The sequence below is a fragment of the Euphorbia lathyris genome, chromosome 8 (genome assembly GCF_963576675.1).
Source record: "Euphorbia lathyris chromosome 8, ddEupLath1.1, whole genome shotgun sequence".
NCBI classification, from domain to species: Eukaryota; Viridiplantae; Streptophyta; class Magnoliopsida; order Malpighiales; family Euphorbiaceae; genus Euphorbia; species Euphorbia lathyris.
Window position 1 is genome coordinate 12,822,313 of NC_088917.1, and position 20,824 is coordinate 12,843,136.

General features: G+C 33.6%; 1 protein-coding gene across 1 annotated transcript; it reads left to right on the plus strand.

Moving 5' to 3' along the window:
• The first annotated feature begins 8,439 nt into the window (after positions 1–8,439).
• LOC136202949 (uncharacterized) lies at positions 8,440–19,597 on the plus strand. The gene is made up of 9 exons (XM_065993953.1): positions 8,440–8,660; positions 10,625–10,809; positions 11,959–12,140; positions 13,635–13,919; positions 14,336–14,394; positions 15,358–15,394; positions 15,505–15,576; positions 16,906–17,236; positions 19,033–19,597. The coding sequence occupies exons 1-9, from the start codon at positions 8,555–8,557 to the stop codon at positions 19,417–19,419; spliced, it is 1,644 nt and encodes a 547-aa protein (XP_065850025.1). The 5' UTR covers positions 8,440–8,554; the 3' UTR covers positions 19,420–19,597.
• The last annotated feature ends 1,227 nt before the right edge of the window (positions 19,598–20,824 follow it).

A 20,824-nucleotide genomic window follows, 5' to 3' on the forward strand; every position in this document is an offset into this window, starting at 1 on the left:
CTTGTAAAGATATATATACTTACTTTTCTAAGAAATTATGTATCCTAGAATAATACATGCGATCAATAAATTGAAATATGTTTATTCATCATTTCCATTAGTGAATGATTTATATATAAATGTGCCTATGTAGGTTTCAAGAACATTGGAAAAGCATGTTGTGAAATAGACTTGGATGAGATGTGTTATAATATGGAAAAGAGTTGCAGTACCATAAGGGATTACTTTTACGGGGATGGGTATCGTCCCACTGAGTCTGCTATATTATAATTTTGGCCAATCTTACATATAAAGCTTCTATTCCATCTCATGCTTATCCTTTTAATATCCACCACCTGATTTCTAACACAACTTCCCTTAAAAACTGATCTATTTACGAAATTATCAACTCATCCTTATGTGCATTAGTTATCAATTTAGTCAATTGTAAAATTCAGTTGAGTTGAAGTTAAACAATTATATTGATTAAGCTTTTTATATTCATAGTTTATTTTGTTTATCATATCATAATTAGTACGCTATGAATATGAAATATCCTAACTTTCATGGAACCAATTGAACTAAAAGCTCGAGCCGATAATTAAGGCCCAATTATATATATTATATTGATCTATGACACACTCTCACACACAAATGTCCCTTGGGCTTGCAGCGTGCACAACACAGGCTCATCTCGCTATGTGTTTTAATTCCACCAATTAATGAGGTTGCTAGCACTCGAACCCTCGACCATTTGGTCCTAGAGGCTCTGACATCATGTCATGGAACCGATTGAACTAAAAGCTCGAACTCATAGTTAAGGTCTAATCATAAATCTTATATTAATCTCCGACACACCCATTCCTTACAGAATTTCTTCTTCTTCAACCCACCCTGCGGATCCATTCCTTGCCCTACCATTGACGGCTCCAGAATTTCTTCTTCAACCCACCATGCGGATCCATTCCTTGCCCTACCATTTCAGATCTGCTGCTCCATGAAGTTGGGCGTGTGGTGCCCTTCCGATACCGTCTACCGTGTGTTGGAGATGGGCACTGTATACCCAACTTCTTCTTCCCCTCCGATGGTTGCAGAATGTGTTCGGCGAAAATATCCTTCTCACTACAAGATGCCTCTATGCTCTGCAATCAGGGATTGATGGACAGGGAGGATGTGCACATGAACATTGAAGCTGCTTTGATTGGTGAGCCTGCAAGGAAACTCTATACAGTTAGGAGCAGAAATGAGCAAAGGTCTCATTGTTCCTCGTTACACACATTTACAAAGAGCACAACCCGCTCTGATACCATGTCATGGAACCAATTGAACTAAAACCTCGAGCCGATAGTTAAGGCCCAATTATATATCTTATATTAATCTCTGACACTAACTAATTAATATTGTGTCATAACTAATAATTTTCTTTTCTGTTATTCTATTAAAAAATAACATCTAACAAAAAAATTGAAGCCACGTAAAACTTGCGATAAAGTAAAAAAAAAATACATGTCATAAAGAAAATAAACTAGAATAAGAAAATCAACAAAAAAAAAAAAAAAAAACTTCATCTTTCTAATACCTATAGTAAAAAGAAATTGTACATCTCATTATTTTCTTTCACTTTTCTTCCTTTTTTTAATTTAATACACCAATGTATTTATTCCTTTTCGAGCAATTTGGGTGCTAGCTTATAATTTTGTAAGCAACTTTTTCTTTTCAAAACTTCCTTCTATCTCCCATATATGTATTTAGGTGCAAATTATTTTGAGAAACAATCGTCGAACAAAACCATGATTACTACAGACATTTAAAAAAATAATTTGCTTACTTAATCTTAAGATTAAGGGTACATATCAATAATGATTTAATATGTAAACTACTTCAGCGTGTAAAACAAAAAAAAAAATATTAAAGGCTCAAACTTGGTTACCTAATGGATAAGAAAAAGCTTAGACTATTTAAGAAGTTAAATCGATTAATCCTAATTACCTTCGTCATTTTAATATCTGGCTAAAAATGTGTGGTTTCGAAAATCATTTTATGCACATTTTATAGTTACAAACCAAACATGAATCCATACACAGCAAAACTTAAAAATTGATGCTATTTAAGAAAATTGTTCCATAAGTTCAAAAGTTCACAAATTTATGCTAAAACATATCAAGCTATGCATATTTTCATTCAACTCATCTTTTTTTAAGAAACATGATTGACTTAAACTGAAAATTTAAAAATCAACTACTAATAAATCCAGCAACCATGAAAAGGTAAGACAAGTGAAAGTCACGCAGAAAAAAAATCTGACCCCAACACAAATTAGATTCAGAAAGGAAAAAAAAAAACAGAAATCAATATTTTATATATAATTTATTAAAATCTGACTCCAACTCTAAAAGTTGATATTATGATCCCACAAATCAATATTTTATATATAATTTATTAATCATAAATATTGTCATAAAATATACTTTAATAATTAAATAATTTTTTGTATTAAAAAAAGAAAAAAGAAAAAGTAACGGTGCTAAAAGGATGACATGAAGTGGCAACATTATCATAAAAAACTAAGCAACTCTTGTTACTTCAATGCTAGACACTCGTCCAAGCATTCTCCACTTCATCAAGCACTCTTTTAAGCACCTTCCATTAAAGATGTTCTTAGACAGTCAAATTAAACATACCATGACATGAGATCCAAACACACAATCAATCGGCCGTCAGACTCCAATGAAATGTAAGTAAGGGTTCACCTTAACTCTTGCATGCATTCAAAATGGTTTCAAACTGCATGGACACAGAGTCTTGATTCTGCTCCATCAAGGTTATTAAAGGATCATACCACGTTAATACAAAACTACATAGTTTTGAAACATATAAAATTACATTGTTATGCATTTCCACCTTTATAGAGATGTTATTACTAAAAAAAAAAAATAATGAAACTAAGTTTGCTTACAAATGTGTTTATAAATATTATAATTGAATTTGTTCATGAATTTATACATGAATCTGCTAACGAACTTTCAAACCAAATTTTATCACGATCAAACTCAATTTGTTTCTAAATTAAACCGAACTTGATCGAAGTTTTATCAAATTGAATGCCGAACAGCTCATAACAGCATTTCCAACAATCTCTTAGTTTGACTCTTAATTTAAAATTTGAGGAGAAAGAGTAAAAAATAAGCTCCAACGGCCTCTTAGTGGCTCCTCAAATCATTAAGGTGCCGTTTGGTAAGATGTAATGACCTTCGTAATGGAATGACCATTACATTGAAGGTTCATTACCATGTTTGGTTGCATGTGTACAATTTCATTGTAATGGAATGAGAAAACCTTGAGTTAAATTTTGTTGAAGAAATCTTGTAATCCCCATTACATAGAAAAATGACTTGAATTCTAATTACATTGTCATCTAACCTCTCATTTCTCAAATCTCACCTCTCATTTTTGTCAAAAACACAAAAAGTAGAAAAACATGAAAATTGAAAACGAGAAAAATGAAAAAAAAAACGAAAAACCGAAAAAATGCGAAAAATGAAAAAAAAATGAAAATCCGGGGAAATGAGAAAATAGAAAAACGGTGAAAAATGTTGAAAATGGAAATTAAAAGAAAAGAGAAAAATGTAAAAAAATATGAAAAAGCAAAAAACTATATTCTAATTTATTGATTTCAGTTAATCTAATTTTGTATTTGATTTCGATTCGATTTTTCACATTTTTCATGTTTTTCATTGATTTTAATTATGTAAATAAAATTTTATGATTGCATTTAATTAGAAAAATATAAGTTTTGTAATGGTTATTACATTACATCATAATTGTCAACCAAACATGGTAATAGAATCACTATTACATTCCATTACATTACAACTTTGATTACATTACGACCTTGATTACATTACATTGCATTACGGCATACCAAACGGATCCTAAGACTTTCTCCATCCTCTCTATTAATAGAGAGTCTCTCTCCACCTCTTAATGCCTCTTAATTTTATTTTTTATTAATAATTTATTATTGACGAAGCTCTCTTCTCTCACTATGAGTAAATATAACAATAATTAATAATTTTAATGATAAAATAATAAATAAAAAGTGGATATAAAGAGTATTGTTGGAGATAATGGCCCTGTTTGGGAATTAGCTGTTAGCTGATTACATTAGCTGATTTGACTAGCTGTTTGTGTAGACCTGTTTGGTAAAAATTAACTGATTGATAATAGCGGTTTGTGCAAAAAGACGAATAATGGCATTGATTTTGGCGCAGTAGAAGAGGGGGTCTATCTATTAGGGTTAAAGAAGTCCATTAATTTTAATATTCCAAAACGCTAATTGAAAAAGCTCTTAAAATCAGCGTTTTCATCCCAAAACTCTCTCTCAAACCTCTCTCCACCAAACACTCCAATCAACGGTTTCAGTGGTTAAACCTCTAAAATTGGTCAAAACAGCTCTTTTTATCCTAAAACGCTCTTTACCAAACAAGGCCAATATATTTTAGTCACTTTTAAATCTCTAAAAATCAATTATTTATATTATTTTTAGAAAGTGCAATAACAATCAGTCGGAGACTCTCAAAGCGGCTCAATTCATTTACCACCCACATCCCAATCTTTAGTTTTTAAGAAAAGAGGAATTATTTGATTAAGTTCCATTGCATTTTGGCATTTGGTTGGAGGGTTGGAGCCAGATCAGTGTGTAAGCATTGACCAATGGAACCATAGAAGCTGACATCTCAATGATAACAGGACTTGCCTTTTTGACTTTTTGGACCATCCTTTTCTTTTTAGGAATAAACAATTGATAGGCTCTATAAAATCTAGTATCTTTTTTCTTTTCTTAACTGTACTCTAATAAATAAATACATGGAATTTTCAAAATAATAATGTCATTTCGAATGATATTTTTTAAGAAAAGTGTATTTTTGGGATTTAATCCTAATGTTGTTTCTGTTTGAATTGTTAAAAAATGTATGAAATTCATGGTTAAAATACTCCATCCATTCTTTTTTATATGTCGTTTAAGGTTTTTCATCAAGACCAATGTAATATTAATGAGACTATTAAAATGACTAATGTACCCTTAGTACTTTTCTCCTGGATCTCTACTTTCTATGCAAAATTTCTCTCACTTATTAATTTTTATGACTTAATTAAGATAATTTGCATTAATAACTATATATCTCTCTTACAATAAATAGGGGCAAATTAGAGAAAGTATTGTAAAAAGTGCATTGGTAATACAAAACGACATATAAAAATGAACAAATTCAAAAGTCCAAAACGTCATATAATAAAAAACGGAGGGAGTATCATGTAAGGAATTTAACTAAAAATTAAAGCTTAACCAGCTGATGGTTAAGGTTGAATTATAGATTTTGGAGTTATTACGTGGTTTCATGTTTTGTACAGATGGATACATATAATTTGTAAAATTTTTCAAAATTGATCGATAACGATTTTAAAATGAAAATTATTAAAAATTAAAGTTAGTTTAGTATCATATTTATTATGGAACTATATTTTTTATTTTTCAAAATTATCATTTTTAGAGTTTTTCTGTCTAAACATTAACTTTAACTCTCATAAAAAAACGACGCCTAAATGACCTCAAACCAAAAAAGTTAAAGAATTAAAGTTACTTAAAATATCATTTAATTCTTGAAAATTTTCATTTTGAGGTGTTTATCAACCAAATTTAGAAAAATGAAAATTTTACCAAACACATAAATACTAATCTACAAAAAGTATGAAACCACGAAGTTTTATTTGAAATTAATCCTAGATTTTTATTATGATATGACACACTCCACTGAGAAATGTCTATAGGCTTGCAATCGTGTACAACACAAGCTCATCTAATCATGTACTTTTAATTCTCCAAATTAACGAGGTCGAACTCTCGATCGTTTGGTCTAAGAGGATCTGATATCATATCATGGAATAAATTTAACTAAAATTTTAATCTTAGTAAATATATTTTAAATTTTTACATACAATTTTTTTAATTAAAGGACCTCTTGTTTCTTATTCCATGTAGGACCTTAAATTGTTAAGATTGGTCATGCGAATAATGATTTTAATCTCATATCTCTTTATATGGTGTACGGATAATTCCATTAGGATCGGTAGTGCAGATACCCGTTATTATCCGTACCCTTAAACACTACAGTCAACTTTGGCTGTATAAATTAATCACATTAGTTAAGAAAATAAAAAATTAGAACCCTCCATTCTAAGTTATTAGTGAAAGGAGACAAGAAAAAAACCGAATTGGAATTCGAAATGCGAAAGATGAGGATGCTTTTTATTGGGGTTTGAGCTCTGTTTGTTTTCTTGGATACCATATATTGTATTTATCCAGGTGTTTTCCACTCCTCATTTCACTGCCTCCATTGTCTTCTTCTTCAATTTTTCGTGAGTTACATTATTTTTTTTTTATGGATTTTAATTTCTAATTTCTAATTTTTTATTTATACTTATTAAACTTTTGATTAATTACATTTAAATTATACACATTAAGTCGTAATTCAGGTGATATGTTTTACTATTTTGATTGGCGGAGTGTAAAATTTCACATATTTTTATTGATATAGTATACATATGATAACTCAATTTGGCATTACCCTTTCTCAAGTTTAAAAACAAATAAAAAGTCACTTGATTCAATTTATTCCTGTTCCTATGTCAACCCTTGTGACCTCTTCTTGCTCATATCTACTGTTCGGCGCCACTCATTCCGAACCATATCGTTAATTATAACAACCTAACTCAATGTAAATATTATGTGCAAATCTAACACATTGAACCTCATGACTAAACTTTTTCTTATAAAAAATAGGGATAATTACTAATCTGACCCAATCAAGGACCCCAATTTATATATCTAACTCACCTTGTTTCCATTTTAACAAATTAGACACTTAAACCCATTTTGGACAAAATTACCCTTATTCTAGTTTGAAGGTTCATCTCCTACCTCCCGCTGCTTCCACTTCGACTTCCTCACCTGACCTTTCCCATTCAACTTTATTGTGGTTCATTTTCTTCAGTTTCAGTTCGTTTCAACTGCATTATACGTTTTATTTTCATCACTATATATAATCCGGTCCATTCTTCTCTGCATTTTCATTGTATTTTCATCTCCTACCTCCAGTGTGTTTTCATCTGCTGCGGCGTGGCGAGGATGGCGAGAAAACGGAAGGCGGCGGCGGCAAACGAAGAGGAAGGACGGACGAAACATAAGGTAAGCATACATCATCTTCTTCTTTGTTGTTTGCGCCATTAATGAAGCTTGAATGCGCTCGAATGCAACGTTAATGGCTACCGTGGAAACCTTGTCGCATTCGTCTGTGAATGCGCTCAAATACCACCCACGTATGTCATCACAGTTCCCTCTGTGGTCCACAGTCCGTTCCAGGACAAGAAACACGTACACCTCTCTTTGGTTGACATACTTTTACATTTAGTAAAATGGACACGTGATCAAAATATAATAAGGCCAATTCATATGTAAATGCGACTCAAATGCGATAAGTTATATCAAAATGCAACTCAAATGCCACATCTAATGCGACATTCTATATCAAATGAGACCGCAAATGCGACATGCTATATCAAAATGCGATAGCTAAATGCGACATGCTACATCAAATGCGACCGCAAATGCGACATGGCTCTGAATGCGACAAGCTATATGTGAATTCTTATCGCATTTGATTCTCTGTGTCGCATTTGAGCACCAGAATGCTACACATCGGGCGACAATGGCGGAATCGGAAAATGTCAAGATTCAAGCAAATGCATTCGAATACCAACTGTGTATTTCTAGTAATGTGTATGAAAAATGAAGAAATGATACTTACATAAACTTGAATGGGGTATGAATGTGCTTAAATCTTGGGTTGAGTTGATGAATTTTGCTGTGAAAATGTGAAAGCAAATGAAAGGGAAATAGGAGATGGTTGTTATATAAAAATAAGGGTAGTTTTGTCCAAAATGGGTGAAAATGTCTAATTTGATAATTTGGAGGCAAGGTGGGTTAGATATATAAATTGGGATCATTGATTGAGTCAGATTAGTAATTATCCCAAAAAATAAGCCATGATCACTTCATCTCCATTTCCCATGTAGGATTTAATTCATTTATTCTTCCCCATAGTTCTATTCCTTAGAACCACTCCTTACTTAAATCTACTGCTCCAACATCACGTACTTAAGATCGGATCGTTCATATAGTAGTTATCATGTTAGTAAATATAAAATTGTGTGATAATGCATGTAATTTATCGTAACTATCTTGTGACATAAATGTTGAAAAAAAGAAAAATAGTATGATTTCGGTGGAAAAGGTGAAGTTAGCAAGGGTAATTTTGTAAAAGAAAATCAAATCTGCAATGAAGAAAGAAAGACAAAATATCCCAACGGTTGTTTTGTTTCCCATCCTAAATAGTAATACAACACAAACTCACTTTCTCTCTCTCTAAAAAAAATCACTTTCCACCATTAAAGGAAAAAAAAAAGCTTCAAGAAACTCAGCTCCCTTTTGTCTCTTTCTTCCCTTCACTGTGTCATAATGCTATGTCACAGATTTTTCTTCTCACTCTCATTTTCTCTTCTTCTTTCTTCTTCTTCACTTGCTGCTACTTCTTTCAACTCTTTCCATGCTCTTCCTCCTTCAGGTATTTTCTCTTGCTTTCTTTTTTATCCCTTGTTTGGTTTCCCAGAAAATGTAGGGGAAAAGGAACTAGTATCTTTTTTTATTTTTTCACTGTATTTGCCTTAAATTTTCTGGTCCCCAGCAACTTATTGTGTTAATTAATATGCTATTTTTTTCTTGTTTCTTGGAATCTTAAACGAATTGCAAAACTTCAGTATTCTGATTATTTTCTTCCCTCAGTTTTCTCAGCTACCAAACAGAAGATAGGACCTTATACTTCCCTCCAAAACTGTACTTAGATGAGTATTACTTTACATACATACATACGCCAAAAGCAGGGGTGTAAAAGAAACGGCTATAACTTTGTTTATGGGTCGGGTCGGGCACTAGAGTGGAGTTTAAAAATTAAATTTCAAGCCCATTTAAAAAATATATAAATTTTATAGTTAAAAATAAGGATAAATAATTATAAGGTTTTTATGTTTTTATTTAACACGCCACTAAGTCCATCCTATTATTACAAGTTTCTTAAATTTTAATATTTTAATCAATTCTTATATAAAAACTCAATCCATTGGGTACGGGTCTAGTCGAACCGGATGGTTATAAATAGGTTTATTCCACAGGGGTTGGTTTAAATATTTTTGAGATATATTATAAATTTAGTCCTATGTTATTAGAGTGTGTGAATTTTTTTTTTTTAATGTTGGGTAGTCTTTTTTTTTTTTATAATAAAAGCCCATAAAGACAACAAAAATAAGCCCAATCTTTATGGACTAGGTAGAGATCATCCCTGCAATTGCACCCCCACAAAAGATTAAGATTGAGAGGAGACGTTTTATGGTAGACTGAAAGTCCGTTTGTTTTATTTTTTTTTTTTTGACAACCCGTTTGTTTTATTTATTCAGCTGTTTATTGTTACTGTTTGGTAAATAGATATTCTCTATTTCTATAAGAAGTTCTAATCAAATACCTCAAATACCTAAAACTCCTTGTTCAAAAAGCTTTTGATTTCCTTTAACCAAATACCTCAAATACTTAAAACTCCTTGTTCAAAAAGCTTTTGATTTCCTGAATTTTCAAAGTGTCTTGATGACTCACTCAATTTGCATAAAATATTCACTTAGCCCTGAACTTGTGCAAAATTTAAGTAATTGATCACTCGGTTTGCAAAAAAAGTAAGTCAACTCTTGTATTAGAACCGCATACCTCAATTTTGGTCGTTTTACTTCTTTAAAGATGCGTGGAATACATCTTCCGCATTTAACTTATTTTTTTTTGCAACATAGTGATCAATAGATTACATTTTATGCAAATTCAGAGGGCTAACTGAATATTTTATGCAAGTTGAGGGGATTATCAGAACACTTTGAAAGTTCAGGGCAATCAAATTTTTTTTGGACAAGTTCACAAAGCAAAGCAAATGATATATTAAGCCTATTTTTTGAGTGGGCTATTTTTTTGAATGAAAACTTCTAAAGTATGACTAAATTGGTTCTGAATCATTTAGAAGGTGACACGTCAATAAAAAGAATGCTGATGTATCATTTCTAAATGGTCTAGTACTAGTTTTTTTTCTTTTCAAAAGTTGTACGCAATGCATTTATATTAAAGAAATGAAAATTACATCAAAGATAAAGGAAAACCCTCAACCCAACCCACCCAGATCTCTAAGATCATAGTTAAGCTCTCAACGGCTAAATGGTCTAGTACTAGCTAGTTACTCCCTCCTAGATCACAGTAGAAATTTTTCATTATCTATATTGCACAGAAACGGAAATTGAAACAAAAAAGGAAACAGAAGAGAAGAAAAAGTTATTTCTACAAAAAGTATAGTTAAAAAAAAGTGGTGGAAACAGAAATGAACTTGAAAGCAAAACTGATATAAAATACGAAAATACTACTAAAGAAGAGTTTCCGTGTAATATAGCGGATTACCATAGCCAGAGAATGAAATTTCTTGGTGATTGTCCACTTATTTATCAGGTGGGAAGAATGAAGAAAAAAAAGATATGGAGTATTCAAGTTCATATGTTGAAGCACCCATTAGTGAACCTGTTGAGACCTCAACACTTGTGTTAGCTCCAAGAAGGACTTACAGAAAAGACCCTTTAAATGGCTTCAAAAGATACTCTGGAGGCTGGAATATCAGTGACCGCCATTACTGGGCTGTAAGTTTTCAATCTTTTCTTCTTTACTTGATTTTTGGATTTCTTTTTCCTTCTGGGAATGGGATCCTCAATGCTGTTAGAATGCTTTAAAGATTAGGAAAATGGTCACATTTGTTCATAGAGTGGTACAAATTAGTAGCATTTGTAAGGAGAACTACGGGCTATAAATAGGGCGGGATCGTGATAAAAAATATAAAGTTCATTTATGTCATGTTTGTTTTAGAGATGTTTGTTTTAGAGATTGGGTGAGTAGATAATGGATGAATAAAAGTCTTAAACCATATGCAGCCCCTGAACTTGTTACTTTTGGTCATTTTGTCCCTTGAACTTACGGGACGATCTATTTGTCCCTTCAACTATTTAAAAGTGGTATTAGTAATCCCCTCTTTTCATTGCAACGAGAAACAATCATGACAGTTCTCATTGCAAGCACCAAAGTCATAATAAAAAGGTTGTCCACTACTAAAACAAGCTGCAAATGAGGTTAGTATAAACAGTGCACAAGTTCCCTTGTAAAAATTGCATATAGATTTAACTCCTTCTAAATCATCTACATATATGCAAGCTAGTTCCAATATTTTCATGAACACTTGTACTAATGTTGGAACTTCATCTTGTTTCTGTTATAATGAAAATAGAGGTTGTTAATACCACTTTTAAATAGTTGAGGAGGGCAAATAGGTCGTCCCGTAAGTAAGTTCAGAGGAATGATCAAAATTGACAAGTTTAGGGGCCCCGTATGGTTTAGGCCTAAATGTGGATTAGTGTACTAGGGTTATTGATTTTTCTCTTTCAATTGGCTTAATACACGAGGGACCTGTGTCCTTTGAACTTGCTTAAAGTTATTTATTGACCCTTTTCAACTTGTCTAAATTCAACTCTGCTCCTTTTCAACTTGTCTAAATTCAACTCTGCTCTACCACACTGGATTTGGAGAGTTAATTATGTCAATTTAAATAAGTTTGGTGGTAATAAAACATCTCCAAAATTCAAGAAATCAATCAATTATTTGGTCAAAACACAGAGACTCTGATATATTAAGCCATTCCAAATTGACAAAACTCTAATGGGTTTTACAGTTTAGTTCAAAATTTCAGAATTTTGGGAAAGTTTCTTGTAACTAAGGATTCTGTTTTTTTTTTATTGCAGTCTGTAGGATACACAGCTGTTCCCTTGTTTGCCATTTCTATAATATGGTTTCTAGGCTTTGGTCTCTGCTTACTGCTTGTCAGCATCTGTTATTTCTGTTGTGGAAGGAGGTCTTATGGCTACTCACCAGCAGCTTATGTTCTCTCACTCATTTTCCTCATTGTCTTCAGCATTGCAGCTATGTAAATACCCTTTCTCCTTCTTATTATTGGTGAGCAAATTTCAGGGTACCGAAAACAGAACCGATACTGAACCGAAATAATATTTTAGTATGGTTATTTATAACTTCGGTTTTGTTTGGGTTAGTAAGTACAAAAATAAACATTGTGTTTTTGCCGATTTGCAGACAATCTCACTTAAAAGTTTGCAAATGGGTTCTGTGCTTTGTGAACTTTGCATTTTAAGAATTTATGAGTCAACTTTTCAGTCAAATAATACTTGTAGTTTAGTTAATTTATAAAGTCAGACTTTATATTTTGGGTAATTTTCAAAGTTAGTTTTTTCAATTGCTCCAAATCACTCATTTTTGAGGTAAATAGTCACGTCAACATTTTTTGACGGAATGACCGAGTTTGTAAACCCTACCATAGCACAAAACTTTGCAAACTATAAGGATTGTCTTTACAAATTGTCCGAACCATATGGTTTATTTTTATACTTTTTTCTATTTTATAATATTTTCAGTTTTGATTATCGGGTCAGTTTAGTAAAGAAAATTACGGTTAAACCGAACTAAAGCCACATTGATGCATAATGCCATTTTTTTAATGGGATATATAACATTTAGAAAATATATATATAAAAAAACCACGTAATTTCACGAATTTACAAGTAGAGGAATACGATATTTTTGTTTCAAAAAAATCCATGTACTTTACGGGTTACCAAAAAAGGAATTAAACTACTGGGGTTAGTCTCAGATGATGTAGTATAGAATGTTGACTTGTTTGACTTTACTATGTGACTAATGAATTGTAGACTTTTGCATATCACATGTGTGTGAGTTCTTATATTAAGTACTCGGTTTTTTATGTCACTCGGAGGACTTCCAATTCACATTTGGACACGTATATAGTGACCCCATATAATAATTAAAATAGTGGGGCCTCTTATAATATTTGTAGGTCCATATTACACGTGTCAAAATATGTATGGGAAGTCCTTTATTTGACATCAAGAACCGCGTGCTATGTGGGCTTGATGATATTGCATGTTGACTTGATTATATGTCAAACAATGTTAGTTTTTTTTCCTAACGGTACAAACAAAGCACATGATCTCTTTTTATAACAAAAATATCATATTCCTCTACTTGTATATCTGTGAAACCACAGGTTTTTTTATATATATACTTTTTCGTAATATTTATTCTACATTTTTATAAGGGAAAAGTATAAAAATAAACCCTGTAGTTTGGGCCATTTACAAACATAAACCATGTGGTTTAAAAAAAATTTACAAACCGGTACCTTGAAGTTCAAACTGTTAGGAAAGACAGTCAAAAATACTAACCACGTTAAAAATAACGTCATTAATATTCTTAACTGTCTTTCCTAATAGTTTGAACCTCAAGAAATGTCAAAGAGATCACCAAATAGCACCCCTGTCAATGAATCTTGGATCCCTTATTGCTCAAGTTCGAAAATGCATTCCGTAATTTCCATTGTTGTTTGCAGAATTGGATGTGCAGTTCTGTATGCTGGGCAGGGAAGATTTCACAGAAGCACAACACAAACTTTGGAGTTTGTTGTGAATCAAGCAGACACTACTGTTCAAAAACTGAGGGATGTGTCAAGTTTTCTTGCTTCAGCTAAGATAACAGCAGTTGATAAAGTCTTTTTACCTTCTAATGTTCAAACTGATATTGACCAAATTGGAACAACAATCAACTCTTCTGCTACCACTCTAGCCGATCGAACGCTCGAGAATTCGGACGATATTCGTGAGCTTTTGGATTCTGTGTAAGTGAAAACATACTAATTATACTTCTCTAATATGGTTCAGTTCTGTCAGAGATTAATATAAGATATATGATTGGGTCTTAACTATCAGCTCGAGCTTTTAGTTCAATTGGTTTCATGACATGGTATCAGAGCCTCTAGAACCAAACGATGGAGGGTTTGAGTACTGATAACCTTATTAATTTATGGAATTAAAAACACATGGCGGGATGAGCCTGTGTTGTGCACGCTGCAAACCCAAGGGACATTTGCGTGTGGGTTGTGCCGGAGATTAATATAAAGATCTATGACTGGGCCTTAACTATCAGCTTGAACTTTTAGTTAAATCGGTTCCATGACAATGGTGTGTCAGAGATTAATATATCATCTACAATTCAGTTTTCTTGCAAATGTGGTTTAATTTAGTGTTTTTGCAGGAGGTTGGCACTTATTGTTGTTGCTGCAATTATGCTTCTTCTTACATTTCTTGGATTCTGTAAGTCTCTCTCATCTTTCTCAATGTATAGTCGCGGAGCTAAAACAAAATGTTCGGGTGGGTATTGACCGTTGCTGAAGTTTGGGCTATGTTTCAAAAAGGTTACTGAACTTCATTTTCTTTCAATAAAATTATAGTAACGTTCGTTTTTATTTCAGTATATGACAGTCATGTTGGAAAGGACTTGCTTTTATATATCACATCACAAAAAAAAAAAAAAATACAAATGCTTGAAACAGGAGAAAATCTGTTGTCACCATTTCAGTGTCCCATTTCATATCCCTCTCACAAAAAGTGGTTCCCACTTAACTAAAATAATATATTTTGTGAGCCAAGGGGATCCACACAATAAAAATAGATCACTTTTTGTGAGAGGGACATAAAAGGGGACACTGAAATGGGACATCAGATTTTCTTCCGCTTGAAACTTCCACATGGCAGCCAAAATATTTTATTTTCATATTTTTGTTGGAAGGTGGCAAACACGTAGCTGTCATGTCATATGTAAAAGTAAGTCCTTTCTAACATGACTACACATCACTATCTGAATTGGCCAGAATGACTTTATTAAAATAAAAAAAAGGAAGTTCATTAACTTATTGAAAAAAATGAAGTTCAGTAACCTTTGTGAAACATACCCCAAACTTCATTGACCATCACTACAATTTACCCCAAAATACTCGGGAATCGAGGAAAAAATGTTAAAAATTACAGATTTTTTTGGGACTAAGCATCAAGGGCGGAAATTTTTGTTCTTATTTCGTCACTGATGCCAAATCCGCTCTAGTCTTAATAGAGTGAAATTACTGACAGAATTTATACCTTTACCACGGAAATTTCCGTCGTAACTTTTCTCTCTCCTGAATCGGGAGGTGAAAGGACTCTCTGTAATCCCTGTTCCTCTGTTTTGTTAATGTATATCAATATCACTAACATATTAACATCTGGGTTTTGTGCTTTCAGTGTTTTCGATTTTCGGCATCCAATTGCTAGTGTACATGTAAGAGACTATTTTGATCTTCTTGGTTCCTGTTTCTAGTAATTTCAAGTTTTCTAACATTTTTTCAAACAAATTTTGAATGAATATACTTCCTTTTGAATTTGTTGCAGCCTGGTGGTAGTTGGATGGGTACTTGTTGCTGGAACATTTATTCTTTGTGGCACATTCCTTCTCCTCCATAAGTAAGTCTTTGCAGCTTAATGTTCAGTAGTTTTCTTGGACAATAATTTGATCTTTCAATCCATGCTACAATAAACCTCATTCCAATTTTCTTTTTTTCTCCAAGTTCAATTAACTAATACCATATAGATATGGCCGGCTTTTTCTTGTTTGACACGTTGAACTTATACTTGGACCAATCACACACCTAAACTTATAAATTGTGGACTTCTGATACCCTTATTCGTTGATTTGACGTCAAAGTTGACATGACACCACCGAATCAAACTTTCACCTAAACATGGTCCATGCCATGTCAACAAATAAGGTTTCGAAGATCCAAAATTAATAAGTTTAGGTGTGATATGGGTCGAATTATAAGTTAAGTGTGCCAAAGTGACAATTTTATGAATAATTATGTATAATGGAAACACATCTTACTAATTCATTCCTACTCTCACATCTTCTTTTGGAGTCGCTCCTTACTCGGCCCTTCCATTCTGGTGTGACCCTCTCTTGACTAGGACGTTACAGGCCTTCCATCTTTTGTCTGGTTCATCTCCTAACCAACACATTGTATATGGAGATTTGTATACGGAGACTCGGCTCTCCTACAAAACGTCCTAGCAATACAATATAGAGATTGTAGTGTCCAAGCTCCATTGCTTGAGCCCATCGGCTTTAAAACATGTGAAATAGGGTTAAATGCATCGTTGGTCATTAAACTTTGGGGTTTGTCTCAAAATGGTCACTGAACTTCGATTTCTCTTAATAAAGTCATCCAACTTAGGTTTTTGTTTCAATAAAGTCACTCCAGTAACTTTAGACGAAAAAAACTATCGGAATCGGGAATCGTGACATGGTGTTCACCTTAGAAATTTAACGACTAGATTAAAGCTTATAATCTCAGAGACATCAAATCCTTGTGCATTGCATCCATGATAAACTGAAGTTTGCTAATTGGAATAAATTGTGAGTGAAATTTGCAAAACAAACACAGTAGTTAACACAAAGACAAACATAGTAGTGAAATATGTACTCATATAATCAAACACATTAAAGTACAGTTAATCTAAGAGTGATTCCGGTAGTCCTTTTCATCTGAAGTCACCAAAATGATTTTATTGAGACAAATCGAAGTTCAGTGACCCTTTTGAGACAAACCCCAAAGTTCAGTGATCAATGGTCCATTTAATCCTATTGAACCCATTTAATCCTATTGAAATTACACCATACTAATATACTTTAGTCACTATCTCCATTTCTCACCTTGTGGATTCAGTTCATTTCTGCGCTCATGTGTTACTTTTAGATTTGACAATTTTCTGATTTTTGTTACTTTGAAATGCTAGTGTGACAGGAGACACATGTGTTGCAATGAACCACTGGGTGCAATTGCAAAATCCAACTGCACATACAGCATTAGATGATATACTTCCTTGTGTAGACAGTGCAACAGCTCAAGAAACCTTGTTAAGAACCAAAGAAGTCACTCTTCAATTTGTTGATTTGATTAACTCAGTTATTACCAATGTTTCAAACATCAACTTCTCCCCCAACTTTCCATCTATGTACTTCAATCAATCTGGTCCTTTGGTTCCTGTTCTTTGCAACCCTTATTACCATGACTTCACTGATCGACCTTGCACCTCTGGCGAAGTGGACATGAACAATGCAACTCAGGTACTTATTTTCTTCCACAACATCTCCTACTATAGCGGCTAGATGGTTTTCGTGTCATGATCGTGTTGTGTGATCTATATATTCTACGTAGTTATGATATAAATGCAACAAAAAGGATAACATGTCGAAGGGATAGTGTCTAATGGGCAGTGACGTATCCAGGATTCACTAATAGGGGTGTTTGTGGTGGTTTCTCGTGATTTATTGGTGCTAAATTTATGTTTTTAGATAAAAAAATTAAAGCTTCGCACACAGTTTCCATAGAATTTTTATGTTTTCCGACAATTAGTGGGTGCTCAAGCTCCCCTTGATCCGTCCGTGCCGACAGATTATTTTTGTTAAGGCCCCCTGAACTTGTCACTTTTGGTCATTTTGGGACGGCCTATTTGCCCCTTCAGCTATTTAAAAGTGGTATTAGCTACCCCTTTTTCATTATATCGGAAACAATCATGACATGTTCTCATTCCAAGCACCAATGTCATAATAAAAAGGGTTGTGCGCTACTAAAAACAAACTGCAAATAAGATTAGTATAAACAGTACACAAGTTCTCTTGTAAAAATTGCATATAGTTTTAACTCTTTCTAAATCGTCTATATATATATATGCAGTGTACTCTTGTAAAAATTGCATATAGTTTTAACTCTTTCTAAATCGTCTATATATATATGCAGGCTAGTTCCAATACTAATGTTGGAACTTCATCTTGTTTCCGTTATAATGAAAATAGGGGGTTGCTAATACCACTTTTAAATAGTTGAGAGGGCAAAATGACCAAAATTGACAAGTTCAGGAAGCTGCGTATGGTTTAGGCCTTTTGTTAATCGTGTTATAGTATCAGAAATTGATAGCCATAAATATAACTATGTTGCACTAAAACTTTGATCTTAAAGACTTCTTGTATTTTGGAAAATGGAATTAAACTTGCATCCTTTTAGGTTTTGAGTCAGGTTTCTCTAATTTAAGAAAATTAGAAGGGATAAAATATAATGTAAAGGCCTAACATTGGCAAGCTAGGTCTATTTCATACATCGTTAACAAAACACTGCCTTCAATCATGAATCTCGTTATTTCCTTCCAACTGTGCATAATATTATCACTCATTAGTAACATATTAAAACATATGTACACGTGGCATCTTATGGGCTCATTTTGATGGAATTCTTATCACGTGTTGAAAAATAATAAAATAAATAAATATAAATATAGTCGAGCTTTAAAACATTATATCTCCAAATCTATTATACAGTAGCAAAAAACATAAGATCATTGTTTTCTGAATCAACTGATATGCATCTGTCAGAATATTTCCTTTTTTTTTCAATGATGTGTGAAATTAGTCTATTTTACATTAGTAATAGAATTGCTCGACAGACAACAATGTGAGTGTTTTGTTAGAAACTCGTTTTGACCATGTGAGGCGGATGATCTCATTAGTCCTCTTAACTTACTTAAAGTGACATGATAAACCCCATAACATAAGTCGAAGCGCATAACACTTTGAGCACGTTTGGTGAGCCAATAAATCTCTTTAAACAAGTTTAGGGGGCCTCTGAGACATCTCCAAAATTTAGAAGGCGAATCCGATTATTTAGCCATATAAAGGCCCCTTACTCCTTTATCAACTTGTAGGAGTAAAATATTTATAAATATGCTCTATATTTTCAATATTTATACGTTTTATACAAATAATGTTTCTTGGCGTCCGTTTCCATTTCCATACAATATAGTTCCTATCTCATATAAAAATAGCTTTCCAGTATTTATTTCCGTTTCCGTGCAACATTTCTTCCACAGGTATGGCAGACCTATGTCTGTCAAGTATCATCAACAGGAATATGCACAACAACAGGAAGAATAACACCAGATTTATACAACCAAATGACATCTCCACTGCACCTCTGCGACGGTCTCCGAAACTACGGACCATTCTTGTCCGAGCTAGAAGACTGCACATTTGTAAGAGAAACATTCAGTGACATATACAAGAATCACTGTCCTGATCTACAGAGGTACAGCCAATGGATCTATGTTGGACTAGTAATGGTTTCTACTGCTGTTTTGGTGTCCATTGTTTTCTGGGTTATATATGGTAGAGAAAGGCGTCATCGTGTACATACTAAGCAGTCTCAAGCTCAATCAGTGCCTGAAGGTTTTGAAGAGGACAAGCTTTCCCAATCCTAGAATTAGGGTTTAGGGTTTGTAGTTTGTGGTTGTACATTGTAATTTACTTTGAGGTGGATGGAATTATTGTTCTATTTAATTTGCATGTTGTTTTGATTTTGTGTCCCTTTGGTTCTCCTTTTAGTTTCTTTTGGTTTTTTAATCGGATAGTAGATAGTGTCGGATCTATTAATTAAGGTTGGTTTCAGGTAGAAATTTCGAGTTTGATTTCTGATTTCTAGTGTATCAACAAATTTTAAAAGGGAGATAATTCACCAAAAGTATGTAAGGAGTCTTGAATCGATTAAATGGATTAACTATATATACAACAACAACAATAACAACAAAGCCTTAGTCCCGAAATGATTCGGGGCCGGCTAACATGAACCATCATATAAAACCGTGAAATCAAGTCGTGTCAGCGACACAAATTCGCTCCCTCCACTACGTCCTATCCATTATCATATTTTCCTCAATTCCCAGTAAACTCATATCACTATCGATTACCCTTCTCCAAGTTTGCTTAGGTCTTCCCCTACCCCTCACCACTACATCCCTTTGCCACTCTTCGGTTCTCCTAACCGGCGCATCAAGCGCTCTACGTCTCACATGGCCAAACCACCTTAGTCGGTTTTCTCTCATTTTATTCTCAATAGATGTGACCCCTACTTTTGTCCTAATTATTTCATTACTCACCCGATCCTTTCTCGTATGACCACACATCCATCTCAACATACGCATCTCCGCCACCGACATCTTATGGATGTGGCAGTGTTTCACTGCCCAACACTCCGTACCATATAACAATGCTGGTCTAATTGCCGTGCGGTAGAATTTTCCCTTCAATCTATTAGGCATGCTGGGGTCACAAAGGAAACCCGTAGCACTCTTCCACTTCGACCAACCAGCTTTAATCCTATGAGCAACATCTCTATCTACTTCTCCATCCGTTTGGATAATAGATCCTACATACCGGAAGCAATCCGAGGTCTGAACAACTCTCCCATCTAGGGTGATTGTCCCTGCCTCCCTACTCCTATGGCCGCTAAACTTACACTCCAAATATTCTGTCTTACTTTGGCTCAACTTAAAGCCTCTAGATTCTAGAGTTTGTCTCCATAGTTCCAACTTCCTCTCCACTCCTTCTTTCGTCTCATCAACCAACACAATATCATCTGCAAACAACATGCACCATGGTATACCAGCTTGAAGTGAACTTGTTAGTTCATCCATAACGATGGCAAAAAGAAATGGGCTTAGTGCGGAACCTTGATGCACTCCAATCGTAATAGGAAACTCTTCAGTCTTCCCAACACTAGTACGTACACTCGTGCATGCTCCCTCATACATGTCCTTTATGATGTCAATATATTTCCGCGAAATGCCTTTCCTTATCAAGGCCCACCAAAGTACTTCCCTTGGTACC

Excerpts from the sequence above, each read along its gene's own strand:
- LOC136202949 (XM_065993953.1), top strand. The coding sequence starts at position 8,555 with ATGCTATGTCACAGATTTTTCTTCTCACTCTCATTTTCTCTTCTTCTT. Across the intron at positions 15,395-15,504 it reads ATCCAATTGCTAGTGTACAT|CCTGGTGGTAGTTGGATGGG; the intron begins GTAAGAGACTAT and ends AATTTGTTGCAG. Across the intron at positions 15,577-16,905 it reads ACATTCCTTCTCCTCCATAA|TGTGACAGGAGACACATGTG; the intron begins GTAAGTCTTTGC and ends TTGAAATGCTAG.